We start from the raw sequence: 19,591 nt of genomic DNA, 5'->3' as shown, positions 1-19,591 counted from the left end.
TGAAATTCCAGCAGCAGCATGTCCTTGATCACATGCTGTTCAGAAAGAAATGGTGCACAACGCAGATTAGCTGTCACTTCTCTTCATGGGTTGGTAGAAAATATTAATTTTGTTTAAATATACAGCCTTGGCTGTACTTGGTGACTTGGATTAATTTACCTGCATCTGCTGACCCATGAGTCAATACTGACTTCTGGAACTACAGTATGACCAGATAACAGGAGCAAAAGAGTATAGTAAATTAGCCTTAACATTAGGCATATCCCAAAACATGTAACATGTTAGACTTGGCAAATGTAATCTGATTTTGTAGATAATTCAACTAGATTATTTAGTGGGTGGTTTTAAGATAAGATCACTTTATTAGCCATATACAATTTCTTGCATTAGGAATTCATATTTTTTCACATACCCCAGCTTGCTCTCCATGAGACACAAACAAGGGATAGAAGCTTGGGGTCAGAGTGCAGGGTCAGCCATTGTACAGTGCCCCTGGAGCAGTTGGGGTTAAGGGCCTTGCTCAGGGGCCCAACAGACTAGGATTCCTCTGCCGGCCGCGAGATATGAACCGGTAACCTTCCAGCCACAGGCACAGATCCTTAGCCACAGAGCCACCGCTCCGCCCAGCACATTTTGAAATGGGCCAACACAATTACAATAGTATTTATACTGAAATGTATAGGGTCAGTAGTTTAATCCATATTTTTGTGAATGAATCAAATCCAGTAGTGTAGAGACAAATTCCAGGTTATAACACAATAGGAACTCAAACTTATTACAGTTTAATAAAAATTGATGATAATGCCTCATGGACTGACGTTACACAACATGGAAGACAATCCGTGCACACTGGAAAGCATGTTGCTGTGCGTTATCTTTCCTTAAAAAGCGTGATGAAAAATTAGAGTAAACCTCTTTGGTAAGACCCAGCTGGGACCAACTGTTCTCTCCGTAGTTCTGAAAACTCATGTTATGTTATCACTGAACAAAAAGCTTACCATTTTGTGAAGTGATTCAAAGGCAAAAAAAAAGTATTATCTTCATTGGATAGGTTGTACAACAAAGTTAATAGTTTACTTCTTTCCAAATCATCAAGTTTGCAAAAGAAATGGTGACGGAGATCCCAAAATGTATCAGTGTTCAAGAAATAGAATAACTCCACCAAATTAACACATTTGCAATTACATAAGCTATCTCACATCACAAACAACTGTTTTACAAGTAGAAGCTATTATGCATAGGCCTCTGCTCCATCAAAGTATGCAGATGCAAAAGCCACTCCTGACTCAGTTTTTACTGTCAACAGCAAAAACTTTCACTTGAATCCCTGACACATAAAAAGGGACTGAACAATATCTATTAGTTGGTCAGCTGTCTTTCAACTGCAGCGTATACCAAAATGTTTGGTCCAATAAAACTAACTGTACTTCTTCTATCGTGTGTATGAAATGCACTCAGCCTTTCCAAAAGAACCTTTTCTGAGAATATTACTGAAAACCCAAGCAATGTTTTATGTGTTTTAGGTTTTTTTACACATTGTCAGAATAATAAGAAGTGCCATTTTGCTTAGATTGAGAGCAAAGATGAACATGTAAAGTGGTCTCTTAAAGGTCTGAGTGCTTTTAGGCTAGGCTGAATGTATTTAATGGTTTTGCCACTAAGGTTGCATCAGGTTTTTTCTACTTATAATCTTCACTGTGCATTTGCCTGAGTCTTGCATCCTCTTTTGATTCAGGCCTCCTGTGCTTTACATTGCATTTATCCCCTAATGGAAATATGAAAGGTTTACTGTGTTAGAGCCCTATTTGCTGTTTTCAACTATTCCCTTTCCTTCACATCGTTTACCCCACCTTGACATTTTACAGTAATACTCTGACACCTTCTCAAGCTTCACTATTGTACCTCTATTTCAAAATGTATGAATTATCAATCTTTCCTTGCATGCTTGTTGGATAAGCACTGATGTGATAAACACATTCATGTAGTTGCAGCATCCATTGATGCTCTTTGTTGGGTAATGCAGATATTTTTATAGAACAGGGACCTGCCACCTTTACCAAAGACATCCCTGCAAGGGAGAAAATAACTGAAGTTGAAGTGCAGCTCACATTAAATTGGAGAAAAATCTGAACTTTCCAGGTACCAAACTGCTCTCTAATTCCAAAGATATTTCCAGGTGCTTTCAGTTCATTCACTTGAAACTGTAGAAATGTAAAGATCAATACAGTTTCTCCCATAGTTAAGTGGGGATATTAATGAAGAAAATATGTGCTCATCATTTTTATATTACTAAAAAATAACCTAAACCTAACAGACAGTAGAAGCACACTTTGATGATTTGAAAAGTATGTTGGCTTCAACAATGTGAATTTCCAGTCCCTAATCTGTTAATTGTAATAGTAATGTGGTACATAACTAATATATCAGAAGTCTTCAGTTTTTGAAGAGTGAAAAGATAAACTGACTTTTTATACCTCTACAATTGCTGCTGAAATGTGCATTGCCTACTAGTGATGGCATATTTTCTCTATACCTGGCTTGTGAATCATTTGACATCAAGCCACAGTAAACTAAGCACTGGAATTTTCCCCCAATTCCATATACATCTGCTGCATTACAACTGTTTTTTATGAATATATACAATGTTTCCATTTTAGAAACCAAAAGGTCTTATAAATAAAAGATCAAATTAGCACATAGATTAAGTGGTTTCCATACTTTTTTCTGCACCTGTGGAGTAGGATTTAGCTACAGAGAATAATCTCAGATTTCTCCCTTTAGCTACCTAGTGGTGTCTGTGCCAAATGACAGATCCTGTCAGTCAAATTTTAGTACAAGTGCCCAAAGCTGACAATTCTATGCTTTCTTTCTGTCGGTCATGCTCCTCAGTGGCCCAGAGGATCACGCACTTCCAGTGCAGAGACTTTTACAGAGTCAGTTCTTCTTCCTCTCTGGCTCTTCCTGGGTCTCTGCTTGTGGGCTGGGAAAAGCGTGGTGATACAAGTGCCTGTGACTGGCCGCAGCATTGTACAGCTTGTATAGAGCCTGCGGACAAAGGAGAGCACAAGTCAGGCTGAAAAACAGCATGCCAAGCTACAATCTCAAAAACCAGTCAGACGCTTAAAAATAAAGTGTTATTTTGAAAATCAAGATGGGCATATGCTCTTTTTGCTGTTTATGTTTAGATTCCTTGGCGTGGTTGCAGCTTTTGACCACTTGGTGACTCTGTGCTGGTAGCTACCAGATCCCTGAACTGAACAAATTACCAGCCTAATTGGTCTTCAAAATCTTTCTTCACAATCTCATCTTTTAAAACAGGTAATTCAAGGTGACTAATAATAATACATTTAATTGATATAACTAAAAGAGAAGGTCAAGAGAAGTTAAAGCCGTTTCCACCACAAACCCTGATGTGCGCCCAGGGATCTGAGGTATGAAACAGTGAAAATGTTCAGGCGATAGTGATATCAAGATCCATACTAAGGAACAGGACAAAAATGTGCCACAAACCTCGGTTACTTACCTCGTTAGTGCTTCCCTAAATGAAGGCAGAAAAGAAACAAAGAGAGAGCATCTTAAAACAACAGTGCAGAGAGCAAGTGTGGCAGCTCGTGAAAAAAGGAACTTGTGCATTCCTGTTACAGAAAGCTGTTAACCTCGTCGCATTTCATATGGCATATTTCCCTGAAGCAGCCGGTTGAAAGTAAAAAAAAAAAGACCAAAGGGGAGAAGAGCTTTAGTACCATTTGAAACAGTTCTTCTTTTATGAACTAGTGTGAGTTAGTATCAGTGATGTATTAACTTTTAACGGTCTTCGGTTTCCAGAAAGGATCAACCAGAAAAATGACAAGGTCGCACTCTAGTGGTCTGATGTGGTAACACATTTATTATATTCTGTTGCTCTTCATGTCATAAAACAGCAAACAAAATGTAAAGACCTGCTTGGATTGGAAGGGATAATGCTGTACAACTTCACTTTTATGTTCCTTTTTTTTAAACTGAGTAGTTTTTCTACATTGTAAGCAGGCCTAAGAAACATTTAGTAAAAATGTGGATCATGCCCTACAGTAGCATGTTTTTTCCCATACAGACAGACATGAAAGCCAGGAGATACTTTAAATTAATCTGATTAGTTCTGTGCTTGCAAAGGAATGCTGAAGGCATTGTAATATTAGAATAAATAAGAACTAAAAAATAATGTAAGGCTTTTATTTTGATTAAGGGATAATTGGACTCTCAGCGTTTTATGTGCCTGAACATATACTGTACTTTACAAACAGGCTTTTTTAATGTATAAAATAACAGAAAATCACTTCACTCATAGAAGTGAAGAAGGCAGGTTTTTAGGATGTGGTGATTGGCAAAATAGAAGTACCTGCAGGCTTCTGAATACATTAAACAAGAAACACACATAGTGTATTCTGCACTAGTCTAGACTAGTCTGGGCCCTGTAATTGGCCAGCTGTGACCAGGATTCCCTGAGTAGACATCCTCAAAAAGATGAACACTGCTGAAGTTAACTGGGGATTAGAGTTGGATGGGGTTATCCAAGTGCAGTAGTGATCCCTGTGGCTTGGCAGGTGCCTGTGAGCTTTCCAGGCTATTGCTAAGAACTGCATTCCCCCCCTGATGCTTTCAGAGGTTGGTGCTGTGGGCATGCAAAGTGAGAAGGAGATGGTCTGTGTATCTGTGAGCATGTTTGTCTTTATTTCCTCCGTGCTAGGGTCCTAGGATCCTAGCAACGAGGCTGGGTACATGGAGAACTGGCTATTCCAACATCAGTGCACTCTGAAAAGAGAGGGGACGGGTGATCTGCAGTACCTGGTCCCAGAGTGCTCCTGCCACCTGGTCGATGACGGCACCCAGCTCCCGGTACTCCCCGGAGTAGCGGATGTAGGCCCACGTGCAGAGGGTGATGAGCGCCAGGCCCAGGATCATGTTGCACAGGCTGGCGATGACGTCGACGCCCACGAAGCCTGTCACGCCCGCCACCACGTACATCACGAAGATGACGACGAAGAGGGTGGCCGGGGTGCGCGCGGCGTGGAAGATGTTCTTGGAGTCGTTGTGCTTGATGTACTGCACGAAGACCTCGTCGATCTCGGCCTCCAGCTGCTGCAGGTAGCGCCGGCTGAACTCCTCGCCCCCCATCTTCTTCACGCCCCGGAACAGGCGCAGCGCCTCCTCCCGCAGGTCCGCGTGCCGCGCCTGCAGCTCGCTGGGGGCCAGGAAGGGCCTGTCGCCCCCACACACCTGGAGGAACAAGCAGCACGCAGGCTCAGAGGACTCCTGCACCTCCTGGGAGGCACAGTATGGCCAGCTCCTTGTCAAGCCATGTGAAATGCCCTTACTGTGCATCTCGGAGGATCACTGCCTTTTGTTGTCCCACATGGGAAATTTCAGCTACAAGACATAACACACTACACACTTAAGTACACTTAACAGACGTAACAGACATACATGTGTAGTATGATGAGAAAGGAAAAATAAAGTAAGATATACAATCAATTGTCCAAATTAAGCAGGATAACAGCTGTGGGGGGAAAAGATCGCTTAGTTCTATTAGGCTGGATTCTGGGTAGCCTAAATCAAGGCCCTGATGGAAGGAGCTCAGCTTGACTGTGCCAGAGGTGCTCGTGCAGGATGTCAGAGGTTAGGGTTTTATGCGTGTTTCCACATTCTGAAACTTTATAAAAACAACTTACATGAGGGCCTGCAAAATAGCTAATGGCTTACAGTTTGTGAGAACCTAATTACATTCCTGGATCTGCTTTTGATCCAAACGGAGGAGGAGAAGAATTCGTGTGGCAGGTGCCACTTTGCCTGTAAGAGCCAGAGACCTTGACATGAGACTGAGTTAGCCGGAGCCATGTCATAGAGGAAGCCTTCTTTTCTTCACTCCTGAGACGGACGTGATCTTTCACTAGCCGTTTCATCTCGTCCATAAGACCTTTAAGTGCTGGTAGGTCAGAAAGTAGTACAGAACATCTTAGGGAGACCACATGGGATGGGATTTTTATGTCTCTATCTTGGTATGAAATGGACAAGAAAGAGAGGACCAGAGCACCTGGGTTGTTGGTACATTCTTTTTTTGTAATCTCAGTACAGTTAGACTTTAAAACTGGTCTGACGTTTCACGCAGAGGAGCAATGCTATCTAATTCTTAGGAATTCCTTTTACAAACCCCTCTCCTTTATTTTATTAGGTGTTAATACAGTGCTTATAAACAGACCTATTACGGAAATAAGAGGAACATAAATACTATGCATACCAAGTAATTTAAGTTTAAATCTTTTTTGGCAAGATTATTATGCAGCAAGTATTGTGCTGGTGTCTGGAATTTAATGTCTTGGCTTGAAATCAGTTTGAAAGTTTTTGCCTTAATTTACTTCACTTAATAATGCCCTAGTGGGAAGCACTAGTTGAGGGAAAATTTTTGCTGGCAGCAGCTGTTAGTGTTTGATTTACTGTACGGCCTGGCCAGTACTACGGCAGCAGATACAGGTAGTCGCGGAGTGGACATGTGAGTGGGCCTGCCCACAGCCGAGCAGCCCAGCGTATGGGCTGTGTTGTTTCCTCGCGCTCTCACCTCCTCCATCTTTTTGTTGTACAGGTCCTTGGCTGCTGCTACTGCTGCCAGGTTGTTGGCTTCTGCTGTCGCCTGAAGCAGAAGAGAGACGAGAGAGGAGGTCACAAGTTAGAGTGTACCTTAATTTAAGACCAAAAGTCCACAGACAGGATACTGATATCAAAGCAAAGCGACCACGACAATTGGTGTCAGTGCAAATTTAGATTCCCTGTCCATGCCATACTAACAGTTATCAGTACACAAAACTAAATTTGCCATATACATTTTTGTCGTCTGTAATATAAAATGGGGGTTCTGCTCCCTGGTGAATTTCCCTTTATTCAGCATATCAGTGCTGTAGCACCCTTGGTCTATTCAAAACCATTCAATATCCACCTGTTTTCTGTGATGGTGAAATTTAGAAGATTACCTGCAGCATGGACTTTGGGTGTGGCAGTTCTTCCCCTTGGTAGATCTTTATGTAAGCCTAAAACAAATAACAGTACAGGAGAATCAAGCCTTTCAAGCATTTCTTTTTATCATCTTTTCATAAAGTGGTACTAATGGTATGGTACCTTTTAATAGTAAAAGACATGCAGAACAAAGGTGAGGATATGTGTTTCAGGTATTAGGAAATACATAAAGTATATATACAGTATAGGACAAGCAGGCCTAAACAATTGTATATAATATAATTGAATATCTGCATCTAGTTGCATATGCAAATATGCACTGAATTTCTGATAAGATTTTTGCTGTGGATTTTCGTGAAGATCCGTTCCCGTCTAAACTCAGTAAGCGACTTTTGGTAGAAGTATGTGGCAGTTATCCTAAATGTTTTCGAAGAAAGATGTTTTTAACTGTCTGCTTGGTAGCCTGCTTTTTGAAGAACATTTTCTCAATAAGACCCAAAATTTGAATATACAAGTAAATAAGAATATAAGAATTCTGAATCTAGACAAGGTTTCGATTTATTCTAAAATATCTGGGGGGATCGCAGACAACAGACCCACCAGTAATGTCAGTGCAGAGATCTCATCTTAAGACTTGATTTTTTTCCCCTCAGTACTAAGAATTCCCTGGACAAAGTCAAGAAGATTTTACAGGGTTACGAACCCGTTTTAATAACCCCTGTGTTAAGGAATCCCATAAAAGTTTCCTTCTTCCTTTCTTTGGAAGAATTCTGGACCTATTTCCAACACGGCCACAAACTCAGTGGGAAGAGGAGAAGAATGGGACAGAAGGACAGAAGAGGGGTGACAGTGGTGCGCTGCTCCTTTGTCGTGCCACTGCTGGGAAAGTGCAGTGGGTGAGAATTGAAAGAATACATTCTGCACAGAGCACCCTGCGCCAGACACAGCCCCTGCTGTTCACCTTAAAGTACTCCAGAAGGCCTCGGCAGGTGATGTTGTTGCCATTTATCTCCTTAACATCCAGGTTCTCTGGGCTGAGGAGCCAGGGGACCAAGACCTTTAAGTTATTAATGAATTCCCCATCGATCTCTGAGCACACAGGAAAATAGGTTATTAGTGCACACCCTAGTAAGCACCCAAAACACTGTCAGGAGAGTGTTTGCATGATTTAAATTAATAATACTTCAAACACAAAAACAAAGCTTCATAGTAAAATAAATATCCAGGATAAATGTATACATAGCCAATAGGGGGCACTGTAATCTACACACATTATTATAATAATGCCAGTAACTAGAAAGATGATGCAAGAGAAATATCTGTGGTTGTAATTCAGAGTACTAAATGAATAATATGACCTGCTATCAATAAAATGTGACATTTGCTGTTTTTGCCAATCAAAGTCACTCTTAGAATATGAAAAGAGACTGTATTTATTACTGCATCGTTCAACATACCTGTAATTAAATATTTTAGATTTTATAGGTATGTACATCAAATTACAATAAATAATTATTAGTCACAATAAATATTATTAAATCCCTTACAAAACTGTGCTTTGAATTCTTCTGTTTGAGCTCATATTTTCAGTGTCATTTCCAGGGTTTAATAGTGCTGTCAGTACCCTCGAGGCTGGAGAGATTCCAGGGTAGGTACCTTTGAGTCTGCCGTCGAAGTGTGGGTTGGTAGCTACTTTGAGGCCGGGATGTGGCAGGAGGAAACAGGAGATGTTGGTGAAGCAGGAGTGGATGTGTTTCCGCACGTTCTGCAGCTCCTCGTGCTGGTTCTCAGAGATCTGTGCGCATAACACAACCGTATCACTCCTCCCCTATTTTAGTCAATGGGGCATGTAGTAGTAAAATACAAGAGGAGAGTTTGGGCCTGAAAGTCTAGGTCAGGGGTCTCCAGGCCCTGTAATGAAGAACTCCAAGCCAGTGGGTTTTATAGATAACCAATAAATAACTAGTTGCTAAAGACTTGGCACTAATTTCATTATGATCATTGCAGCAGCTGATTCATTAAATTTAGTCATGTAATTTGGGGAAATTGCAAAACATCTCCACCATTGTTGTGGTTTGATTGTAGAGCTGACCACACGTTCAAACATCTCAAGGTAAACTCTAGGAACAAATTCAGTTTAAAAATATCTAACAAGAGAATATATATACATGTGATCGTTTGATTTGAATTGTGATTAAATGCATCAACACTCGATTTTTTGTTTTAATTCATGGATGCACAATGAGGTCCTGAATTTGGATTAATTTATTTGGTCTGAGATATTTTACCTGTCGATATGTTGCTCAGATCAGAAACATAGGTAGATAAAGGGAGTGAACTATAACACTACAACACCATTGGCTTCTGACCTTAAGCCTCTTCTCCAGGAACTTCATGCCCCCTTCCTGCCCATAAGAAAACTCATAAGGGAAGCTCCAGTCCCGAACCAGGAATATCATTGACTGCAAGAGGGAAACAGAGGGGCTTGTCAGTCCCATTCCACCAATCCAGGGCCCAAAGTACAAAGGAGTGCAAATATTTTATATGAACAAGACAAAAACAGTCTTAATAACAGAACAAAATGTTTTTAAATAGAGTTGCAGGTGGCCTACCTGAAAAGGTTTCAGGAAAGTCTCCTCCATGGCCAGTCTGCCATACTCAGTGAAGAGCTTTCAAATAAAATCGTTTTTGAAGGAGTTTAGTTTCTACAGCTCATAGAAATGAGAGGCAATGTCAAGTTCTGAGGCATTTTGTACTGTCCTGTAATGATGGATATTAACTGATAATGAAAATGGCGCTGTGATATATACAAATTGTATTGAGTAATGAGACAACCTCGAGTCTGATGAAGGGAACCTTCTAACTCAACACAATCTCTTCCTCTTTTCTGGCATCCTACCCACTCTCTAAAACGATGTTAACTCCCAGTAATCTTATTATACTAAGCACGGATATAGGGTTTTTACAGAAACAGGATCCATAGTTGAAATATTATTAGCTACATGTAGTAAAACAGAGATTTATGAAAAGAAAAACCATTACATACTTAAAATATATACATAACAGAAGACATTTATACAAACGTTAAGAAAGGTTACAAATGAGAAGAAACCATCTGGCCCGTCAAGCTTATGTGGTTGTTAGAAGGTAATCGATCCATGGATCTCATTTAGCCTTTTTCTTAAAAGAAGCCAGGATATTGGTTCGAACATGCTTGGGTAATTTGTCCCAGACTCCCACAGCCTTTTGTGTAAAAAAGTGTAATCTATTCTCAGTAGTCCTGATGAAGCACTGATACAGATCAAGTAACTTTCTCATTGCGTGCCTGGCTGCATAGTACTCTCCTCCTGGCATTCAGTGAAGAGACATAAAATAGAAGCTAATACCTGTAAGTGCTGCAGATCATCCTCTTGTACGTTCTGAGATATATTGTACACCTGGGTAACACAAAACAGAGTTACCAATCCACTAATGAGTAGAGCATTAAACAGCATTATAAATGCTTAGTGATCTCTTACCACAAGCCTCATTAAAGCAAATTAAAAAATATAATCCCACAATAAAAACTGTATCTAAATTTACATTTAATTTCTAAATTTAAAACAAGATTTCCATTAACCTTTTAAGTATGGAATGATAAAATATGGAAAAATGATCTTTTCCCCTCTTTTCTTATTCCAGGCTTAATCCAGTACCATCTAGAGGAGCTCCACAGAATGGCTGCAATTCTGACGGTCATTACAAAGTACATCTAATATTTTTGCCTGGGTCTCAAAGGAACTAAAAATGTTAATGATAGATGGGGGTGGTACTGTACCTGCATGGAGCTGATCATGGTACTAAGTGCAAACACAGTAGCGGAGTCCCTCAGTGTTGACTGGCTGTCAAAGGTACCCTGGGTGTCCATCAGGAGTACTGCCACCTACAGGCCAAATTAGAAACCACAAGAAAGGTTCTGTTAAATATATCTGCACTAAGCGTCCCCAGATTAAAGGGGAACTGCAACGCTGGTTTCATATTTCTGGGTTAGAAAGAATCAGAATTGATGAGATTTCAAACCACATTGACAGTAAAATGTACAGAGTAACTTGTAAAACGAGGCAACAAAACATCTGGTGAGGTGAAGTGACCTTATTTCATTGTAAACAAGCAGCTTGTGTAGACATCTCTTTTAATCCAATTGAAATATTGCTCTCAATTGTACTGTTTTGACTTGTTAGCTCTGCATGCGGATCATGTTGTGAAATATCTGCTGCACAATCCTTACTTATTCGCTAGTACTCTGCATTACATTAGTCAGTACAGTAGTGAGCAGGAAGGGCTGCAATTTGCAAGAGCTCTTGCTTTTGGCAGTGGCAAGACCAAGAGTTTGCGACAACATGGCGATTTACAGGACTATGACAAAGTTAACGATTTTGTACTTAATTCAAAATGTGTAACATTTTTCTGTACTGTCAATTTATTTATTTTGTTACTGAGATTTAATAACCGGTCTGAGAAATTGGGACTGCAGTTCGCCTTTAAAACTTGGATGGTGACGTCTTTTCTCGAATGCAAAAATACCATTTAATACCCGCTAAATGCCAGTTTATAGATGATGGCACTTGGGCATCGTGGCATTTGGGTTCCCACCTTCCTGCCATCTGGCTTGTCCACCAGGAAGACTTCATTCCAGATCTGAATTCCAGTGGTCTCCCGCTCAGACCCCCCTCTCCAAGAGAAGCCAGTCAGGGGCTCGTCCGGTGCTCCTAGCCAGTCCTCTGAGCCCTGCGCAAACAAACAGGCCAACAGTCACTTCCACTAACAAATATTCTCTCCATCTTTGCGTAACAGATTAAGAAATGGACATTGTAGATTGTTGTCTATCATGGCAAGAAACGGGAAGTTTGTGACCGCCCAATTTAGAAGTCAACTCAACTCGCTGGCTAGAGGCTCTTACCTGGTTGTACATGTAGCGCAGCATGAAGTCCATGAGGAAAGACTTGCCTTTGCGAAAGGCGCCCGCCACAGAGATGGCCACCACCTCCCGCTCCCTCACGGCCTCGTTCAACAGAATCCGGCTCAGGGCTGCTTCGTCGAGCTCGAAGGAGTGGTCGTCTTTCACCACCAGCACCTGCACCGGCTCAGCCCTGCCCACGGGCTCCTCCTCCTCCGAGCTCCAGTCGTAGACCCCCTTGTCGGAGAAGCCTCCCGCTAGGAAGAGCGCATGCGGCTGGGTTAGCCCACAAATAGTGGGCTCCGACTCACGCCGCGCGAACGTACGAGAACAGCTTTCGGCACATTTCCGTTAGGAATACCACAGTAACGGAGCCGCCAGAAATAAACTGGGTTTGGTGATCAAGGAGGCCATCAAATGAGATGTGATTTAGCTAACATCCCTTCTGACAAATTGTGATCTAACCTATCTTATTGTGTAAAGAATGATGAAGCACTGTAAGATCAGCAAACATTAGGTCACCAAAGGTTATGATGGTGAACTGACTGATATGTCACAACAATACAATAATAGGGGAGTTGTTAAAATTGGTCTATATCATGGTATGTCGCTAGTGGCTGTGTTGCATATTGACATAGAGATTTTATTGGCTCAGTATGGCAAATTCTGAGGGCTTATGGTGCTTGTCAGAGGAAAAAATACTGTTTGCACTGAATTCATATATCATTCTTTGTATATAGAATGCTACATATGTATACCAGTTTAAAGATGTTTAAACTGAAGACGTACTCCTGAAGAAGGCTACACAGCCTAAATGTGGTGTTTCATTTAGTTTCTTTTCAGCATGGAATAAACTTTTACTGGTTCCTTGGCAGCCTACACATGCCCGATGCAGCTACATACTTGATCTTATACATATATCCTGCCCTATCAAAATATGAGAATATAAAATTCCATAGGATTTGGCCAAACAAGAATATCCAAATCACTGTAGTTAGATAGCCCAGCATATGTAATGACCGATGATTCCAAAGTACTACAAAGCAGTAGCAAACTAGCCCTTTTTCTTCTTTCATGCTGTGCTACACAGTAGAAGGCTGATGTATGTGACTTCACGAATGGTATGCTTTTAGTGCACATGGTTGTGTGGTGTATACTCAAAGGCAACATCAGACCTACCTAATGTGTCACATTTCTGCAGCCTCTGAGTTTACAAGCAGTGGTTGCAGATGCAAATTCTAGCCAGAGTAAATACCGCAATCAAAGGGACAGGTGGAAGATTTCACAACTTTTGAGAAGACCCATGTCTTGATAGACAAATGTCGATACCATGCGTCCACTTGTTTAATCGCTGCTGGAAGTGGACTAATCCACTAATAGGTACATTACAGTATATGGAAAGTTTTGGTAGGGGTACATACATGTACACCTATGTATCTATGTATTTATGTATATGCATTATTCAAAAATATGCAACACTAGGTACAAAGACGGTGATAGGGGAGACATATTGCTTGTTCTTATTCACTGGAATCCCTACTTTCACAACTATTTTTGTAACTCTGAACAAATAATGGTTTCAAGTTATGTAATATACTGCAGACATTGGTGTTTAAGTCTCACCTGGGTGTGTACTGTATATACAGTATATATCTATGCTTTCCAACTTTTCGGTTCACATACAGTATACAACTCACATGACATGAAGTTTGAATCTAAACTAATCCAGTACGTTAAAAGGTACACATTGGAATTAAACGTTTACATCTTGCCACATTCATTATTGAATGATTATGAGGACCGCTCATTTTCCTTGTTTTTTATTTGTTCCAAAAATGAGCGGTCCTGATTAGCTTTACCCAGCTCATGAGACAGTGTGGGAAACGGAGTAAATTGTCAGTGCAGCATAGAGGTGGAAATGTATTCCTCAAAGAACAAAAAAATAATTTGTGAAGATGTGTGAGACCCACACAGTTCCTTATCAGAAGTGTAAATACTTTCCCACCAAGGAGAGTGTTCCCAATCTTTCTACCATCCTATTGAAAGCTACTCCCGGTTTCTGGAAAATGTGCCTCGTTAGAAGCAGAACCTATGAACTGCAGTATAATTGACAAGCAGTTAAAAATCAATAGATTCCATCACCAACAGAGTAGCATGTTAAAGCCATTAATGATAAATGTTTATCGTCTGATTCAGATTGCTAAGTGGGTGGTGCAATAGGTAGGCTTTCCAGGCAATGACTCAGTATAAATGGCCTTACTGCATGTACTTACTGGCCAACACGTAGGCTGCACAGCACAAGCAAATAGGCCAAAGAGATGAACGAGTCATAACAGCAAGGGAATGTGTCTTGAGAAAAATTATTTTGTAGAAAATTCCTTTTTTGGGATGTGGGAAGGCTGTGGTACTAAAAAAATGGGAAAAAATGTAAGAAATCTTTGGCCTGCTGACGAGAACAATGCAGACAAACAGCAAGCTAAAGGCAACCCATGACTCTGAAACTGTTCCCAGAAGAAACAGCATAGTGGGCCAAACATCTGGAATGTGCTTTTGAAGCCAGACAGGTAGTAGAAAGGATGAATAACAAACTGGACTATGATTGCAGAATTAAAGATACAGAATAATAATTGATGTGCCAGAATCTTTCTCTTTGTCTGATTAGTCTATCAAACTGACTATATGTGGTCTTAACACAGAAATCAAATCCCAGCTTGACGTATTCAGCTTTTGGATACACTACAATCTACAGTTGATCCAGTCAGGTAAAAGAAAACTATCCCATCAATCTGTCTTCTGACCAAAGAACTAGACACATCCCAGTGACAACTGCGTATGGAGCAAGCAGACGCTCCAGATGCTAAATCTGTTTAAAACCCAGGGGCACAGATTATTACTGGAGTGGAAGTTTGTATGGGCTGACACGGCTCTTGATTACTTTAATCTGCAAATTAAGTTTGTAAACAGAAAAGCAGACTATTTCAAATTAACTCAAGTTGTGATTTAGAATGCTTTGCCACATGGTGCTTTATATTAACAAGATGTTTTGTCATTGTGGCACATAAACTACAATAAAGAGAAAAACATAAAACAGAATTGAACTACTGTATTTCTGGGGAAAAACACATTTTTTAAAGTACCATCTTTACATTAAAATAGTTTAGAGGCAACTGACCAAGCCAAGAGCTAATCAAACTATGGAAACTTGTCAGCTTCCTCACACTGATCTGATTCTGGCACAGTAGCCTCTTCACCATGTTTTATTTCTAGTTATTTAGATTTTTTAGATGTTCTTCCCAATCAGATGTGCAGTCATTTCATCAAACAATTGTAGACAGAAAACTCCATCTGCCATGTATGTAGGAGCAGGTTTCAAAGATGATGTGATAAGATGTCTTGCAAATATTGACAATGATCCCTACAGCCCACTTGTCTTATTTATTGCCTCTTTATTGTGGTAGTCCTAACAAACAAACCCACTTAATTACATTATTTGGGTTTTGAGGGTATTGATATTATTTAGCTGGCAGACAGAAAATGCATATCTACCCTCCCTGCACTAAAAAGTACTAGATAGTGAAATGAAAGCAAAATGCATGCAGAGCCTGCTCTCAATAATCTTTTAACAAATCTGTGCAGAGAAACCAGGCTGCTAATGGATCATGTGTCTGTCAGCAGCTCCGTCTACAGGTGATCTTTAAATAGTCAAGCATACTAGATACCTCAATTTAAGGCCCGAAACACAGTACTACACCAAATGTCAAAACGGCTGCATAATGTTTAATGTTTTATGTATGTATTTTAATACAATTAAACAAATTGGTTGATACGTCTCTTGTCATTGATTTTTAATACCAATGTTATTTTCAACTAAGATAAATACTTCTAATTCTGAAACGGACATACGTAAACCCTCTGCAGCAAGCTCACAGCATACAAATGTTCTGTGGGATGTTATTGGTGTATTATTGGACTATACGGTTGTGAATTCATTCTATTAGAAGACAAGGCGTGACTTAACAACACTCTGCTCCCAAGCCTTTTTCTCAAACTCCTATTTGTTTCCTGTGCAGCACACAGTCAAGCTGGGTTGGATTTTGGATTCTGCCTCACACTGCTGGCCATATAGAAAGTATAAGATGCATTATGTGGCTGTTGCACCTTGTAGCACTGCATTTGTGAGCAGAAAAGCAGCCGGGGATAGGCCTACACTACTCTGGCTCCAGGCGAGGCTTATTATTATTACAGGAGCTGACGATGCAGTGCTGAACAGGGCCAGCAGTGTATCTCAAGCAAGATGAACATGGTACCAGGGTGAATACTGGTGATGGGTCTGCACAAAGCAGAAAATCTGGAATTGCAGACACCAAGCATCTCCTCCATTATTAATGTGCATAATGCAAACACACATACAGTACACACGGGCATCACTGGTACTCACCAGAACTGCTCCAGTTCCCACCCCTTGCATTTCAAATGTGTTGTTTTGTCAAAAACACGGATAAATAAGAAAGAAGAGCTCACCCCAGCTGTTCCTTTCCTTACGATTCCTGGCCATGGTCCTGTAGGTGCTGTTTTCAGCCCTCTGTGTGCCTGTGTTATTTGTGGTGAATGGGGGAAAAAAAATCCGTCAGTGTGCATGTAGACGTAGGAGGCTCCCTTCGCGATCTGCTCTGAAGATGCTCTCGGCAGCGGGAGGGTGATGGAGCCTCATTTTCAACTCGCAGCTGCATTAGCAGAGAAGTGTCGGCAGGGGGAGGCGTACGGACACGAAACCTTTCGGCTAACATCGGAGAAACCCGCTGGATAGATTAATTACCTTTGCGATGGAAAACTACCGCTTTCCCTGGGCGTTTTTATCAAGCTTTTAAGCACATCATTAACACTATATTAGCGGTTGATGCTTTACCTATTGTAACAGAATAATTTTTGCATTAAAAACAACGGTGAAGGTGATCACAGAGGTTTATTTCCTTGACATTTCGGTCATATTTGATTCGGTAAATTACTTTTACCCTGAAGGCCTGGAACATGTATAAGCTTGTATTCTAACACGTATGTCCAGGTGTGTAACCTGCGCCTGTTTTGAAATGTGACTCACAACATAAATCAAACTCCGTCACTGGGGTATTTAAAGTCGAAGCTGCATCAAGTTCAGTTGAAACTACAGTCAATACACGACGGAAGGTACAATAAAGACACATACTGGATATAAACTATCAATTGTTATTTGTGGACGAGTATTATTATTTTTCTTATTTTTGTAGTATTAACCTGCAGCCTCATACAGGTAACAATCGTTTGTGAAGACGTTTTCTTTACAAAGGTAAAAGATGTGGCTTAAAGGAAGAAAAGTGTTTCAGTGATTCAATTTCACTGGCATTCATTAAATTTCTGATGTGCGCACAAATATGGATAACTTTCCTGGCAGACTTTGATTTTAACGCAGTTTGCCTTTCATAATGATAGCCGTCAGGATTTACGTACTCGGCGATAAGAGCAGGCCACCTTTGAATGTTAAGGTATTTTTTACAATAGGAATATTTTTTACATATTTTATATCTACTTTACTGTATAGCAAACGTGACTTTAATGTAATTCTGAAATAATGCGTTGATGTAACTCACAATGATATTAACAACACCTGTATCCCCACACGTAGCTCCCCACTCAAATGTAGGTAATTTCCATGCACGGAGAATTACGTAACAAGTACATTGGAAACGTTTTAGACTGTAACTTCAAAATGTTTAAAATGCACTCTACCAAACCTTTAAGAAAGATGTATTATCTTCTCGAATAAACGTCGCTACCCATTACTTCCTTAAGACAGAAACGGAGAATTAAGTAAATGCAATTAGTCTTACAGAAAGTTAAGTTGCTTTGCAAGTATAAAAACTTCATGGTGTATATATCACGTTCAAGGGGAAAATGCAAATTCTGAAGTTTTATACATGGAGTTGTAGACCTAACTACTCCTCATTTTTAAAATCTGGATTGGTTTGAAGCATATTCACCGGTAGATGGCGGTATGTGCCAATTCCCAATATAATCTGTCGCAATCCATAGCCTGGAGCATCAAATGACGCTCCTTCAACTGGAATGCAGCCTGCTGTTTTAATTGTTTTACTTATGAGACCATTCTGACCCAGAACGGCGAAGAAAACACCCTTTTTATCAGATGGTTTGTCTTTTTTTGTTTGTTTGTTTTTTTTCCCCACTGCCACGTTTCTTTTCACTTTTTTTATGAGAAGGTCTCCAGCAGCAGTTTTCGGCGGCGCTGGAAGCATAGGGAAATAGAGGAAGAAAATATTTCAGACAAATTTCGATTTTTTGGTTGTTGTCCTTGTTGTTTTCGAATTACGCGGGGCGCGAAACGACTGCCGGCCGCCTGCTTGTTTTGGTGGCTGCCGCCGAGGGGTCAGACATCAGGCTGGCCGTGTTGTCATCGGGAGGAAGTGACATTGGATGTCAACGTCGAAAGTGAGGCGGAGTGGAGGACTGAGAGGTGCCAGTGGAGCTGCTCGCTTAGGGGAGAGATATACATTTTTTGAGGACAAAAAAAAAAACCCTTCTCAATTCGACGTCTGATCGTTTTCAAAGACTTCGAGAAAGTGTCCGAACCGAAGCCCTTGGCGTCGATCATCCCTAAACAAGGTATTTAAGAGTTTAGCTGTGTTTCGGGATGCGTGTGCTTCGTGCACGGACGGTGTGCAAGCATCTAGCTACTAGAGAAATTGTTCATTAGTATATACATATCCTTATATGACGATTAACACTGTCGAGCAATTTAAGCCAGCTCACGTTCACCTGCTTTTTAATGCAGCCTGTTCGTGGTAATGTAAATTGTAACTACATTTAATGTGTGTTTTACAGTAATTTAGCTAGAGCTATACTGTATATAGTATATATAGAGTACGTGTAGTATACAAGTTTGTTTATACCGCTACTTTAAAAAAAATATGGAGTTGTAACATCGCAAAGAACCTACTTAATGTCAGCAGAAACCTACAGCTAAATTGCCCAGTGTTTGTGTATAGTGCTGAATTTAAAATGGAGTTGTAGTAGCGTGGTATTCATTCTCAATTACGCTAAAAACAAGAAGACTTGCAGCTAGTAGCACTATGAGGTAGACGTGCGATTCTGTGCTTTTGAGCTTTTCCGTTGCGCAGTAGCTTTGCTCACATATTTTAGCCGTGGGTCCCGCTTATATCTGTTTATAGTGTCCTGATGTGTGTGCCAGTGTTTCACACTCACTTTTCTCTCTTCGCAGCAGGAAATGGACCAGAAGCCATATTTGGAAATAAGAACTTTCCTTCTTTAAGAAATAAAATCCCGAAGGAAATCGCACACAGTTTGGATATTGTTTTGAATTAAACAGGATTCCATTCGCGTTCCCTTTCCCCCCCTTTTAACGGATTTTTATTTAATGTAAGAGGAGAAAAGTAACTACCATGGAAGCTTTTTCCCGGCCCAGCGGGGAGATCCTGAGGAGAAACCCACAACAGGATTTCGAGCTCATTCAGCGAGTTGGGAGCGGAACTTATGGGGACGTATATAAGGTATTTTTCTCATCGACTTAAAAAGAGTACAGACATTCATTCTTGTTCCTATGAAGCGAAAGAGGTAGTTTCACGTCAATACATCCGTGTACGGGCAATTGTCACAACAGGGGCG

The 19,591-nt window shown here is 40.6% G+C and overlaps 2 protein-coding genes across 7 annotated transcripts in view; one reads left to right on the top strand and one right to left on the bottom strand.

The window, feature by feature from the left end:
* Positions 1-339: 339 nt before the first annotated feature.
* Positions 340-19,254, bottom strand: atl1 (atlastin GTPase 1). Of its 3 annotated transcripts, XM_006632405.3 has the most exons (15): positions 19,172-19,254; positions 16,439-16,507; positions 11,921-12,174; positions 11,614-11,748; positions 10,799-10,903; positions 10,368-10,418; positions 9,594-9,650; positions 9,351-9,443; positions 8,638-8,776; positions 7,943-8,070; positions 6,999-7,055; positions 6,590-6,661; positions 4,822-5,253; positions 3,524-3,538; positions 340-3,045 (listed from the first exon to the last, which is right to left on the bottom strand). In XM_006632405.3, exons 2-15 carry the CDS (start codon positions 16,470-16,472, stop codon positions 2,935-2,937), a joined length of 1,683 nt encoding a protein of 560 aa, XP_006632468.2. In that variant the 5' UTR covers positions 16,473-16,507; positions 19,172-19,254; the 3' UTR covers positions 340-2,934. The 3 variants fall into 3 exon arrangements, with proteins under 3 accessions (XP_006632468.2, XP_069049356.1, XP_006632467.2); XM_069193255.1 differs by lacking the exon at positions 19,172-19,254 and having other exon boundaries at positions 16,439-16,629; XM_006632404.3 differs by lacking the exons at positions 3,524-3,538; positions 19,172-19,254 and having other exon boundaries at positions 16,439-16,630.
* Positions 17,993-19,591, top strand: part of map4k5 (mitogen-activated protein kinase kinase kinase kinase 5) — a 59,867-nt gene continuing 58,268 nt past the window's right edge. The window contains exons 1-2 of one of the 4 annotated variants that reach the window (XR_011190229.1): positions 17,993-18,571; positions 19,188-19,476. Coding sequence is in view for 3 of the 4 variants with exons in the window: in XM_069193253.1 (XP_069049354.1) it covers positions 19,369-19,476 (108 nt within the window). In the remaining variant the exon portion in view is untranslated. The remainder of the gene's footprint in view (positions 18,572-19,187; positions 19,477-19,591) is intronic. The other 3 variants (XM_069193253.1, XM_069193252.1, XM_069193254.1) reach the window with 3 other exon arrangements.

The sequence above is a fragment of the Lepisosteus oculatus genome, chromosome 8 (assembly GCF_040954835.1).
Source record: "Lepisosteus oculatus isolate fLepOcu1 chromosome 8, fLepOcu1.hap2, whole genome shotgun sequence".
NCBI lineage: Eukaryota > Metazoa > Chordata > Actinopteri > Semionotiformes > Lepisosteidae > Lepisosteus > Lepisosteus oculatus.
The sequence above is the reverse complement of the archived record's forward strand: the minus strand, read 5'-3'. Positions and strand labels throughout refer to the sequence as shown.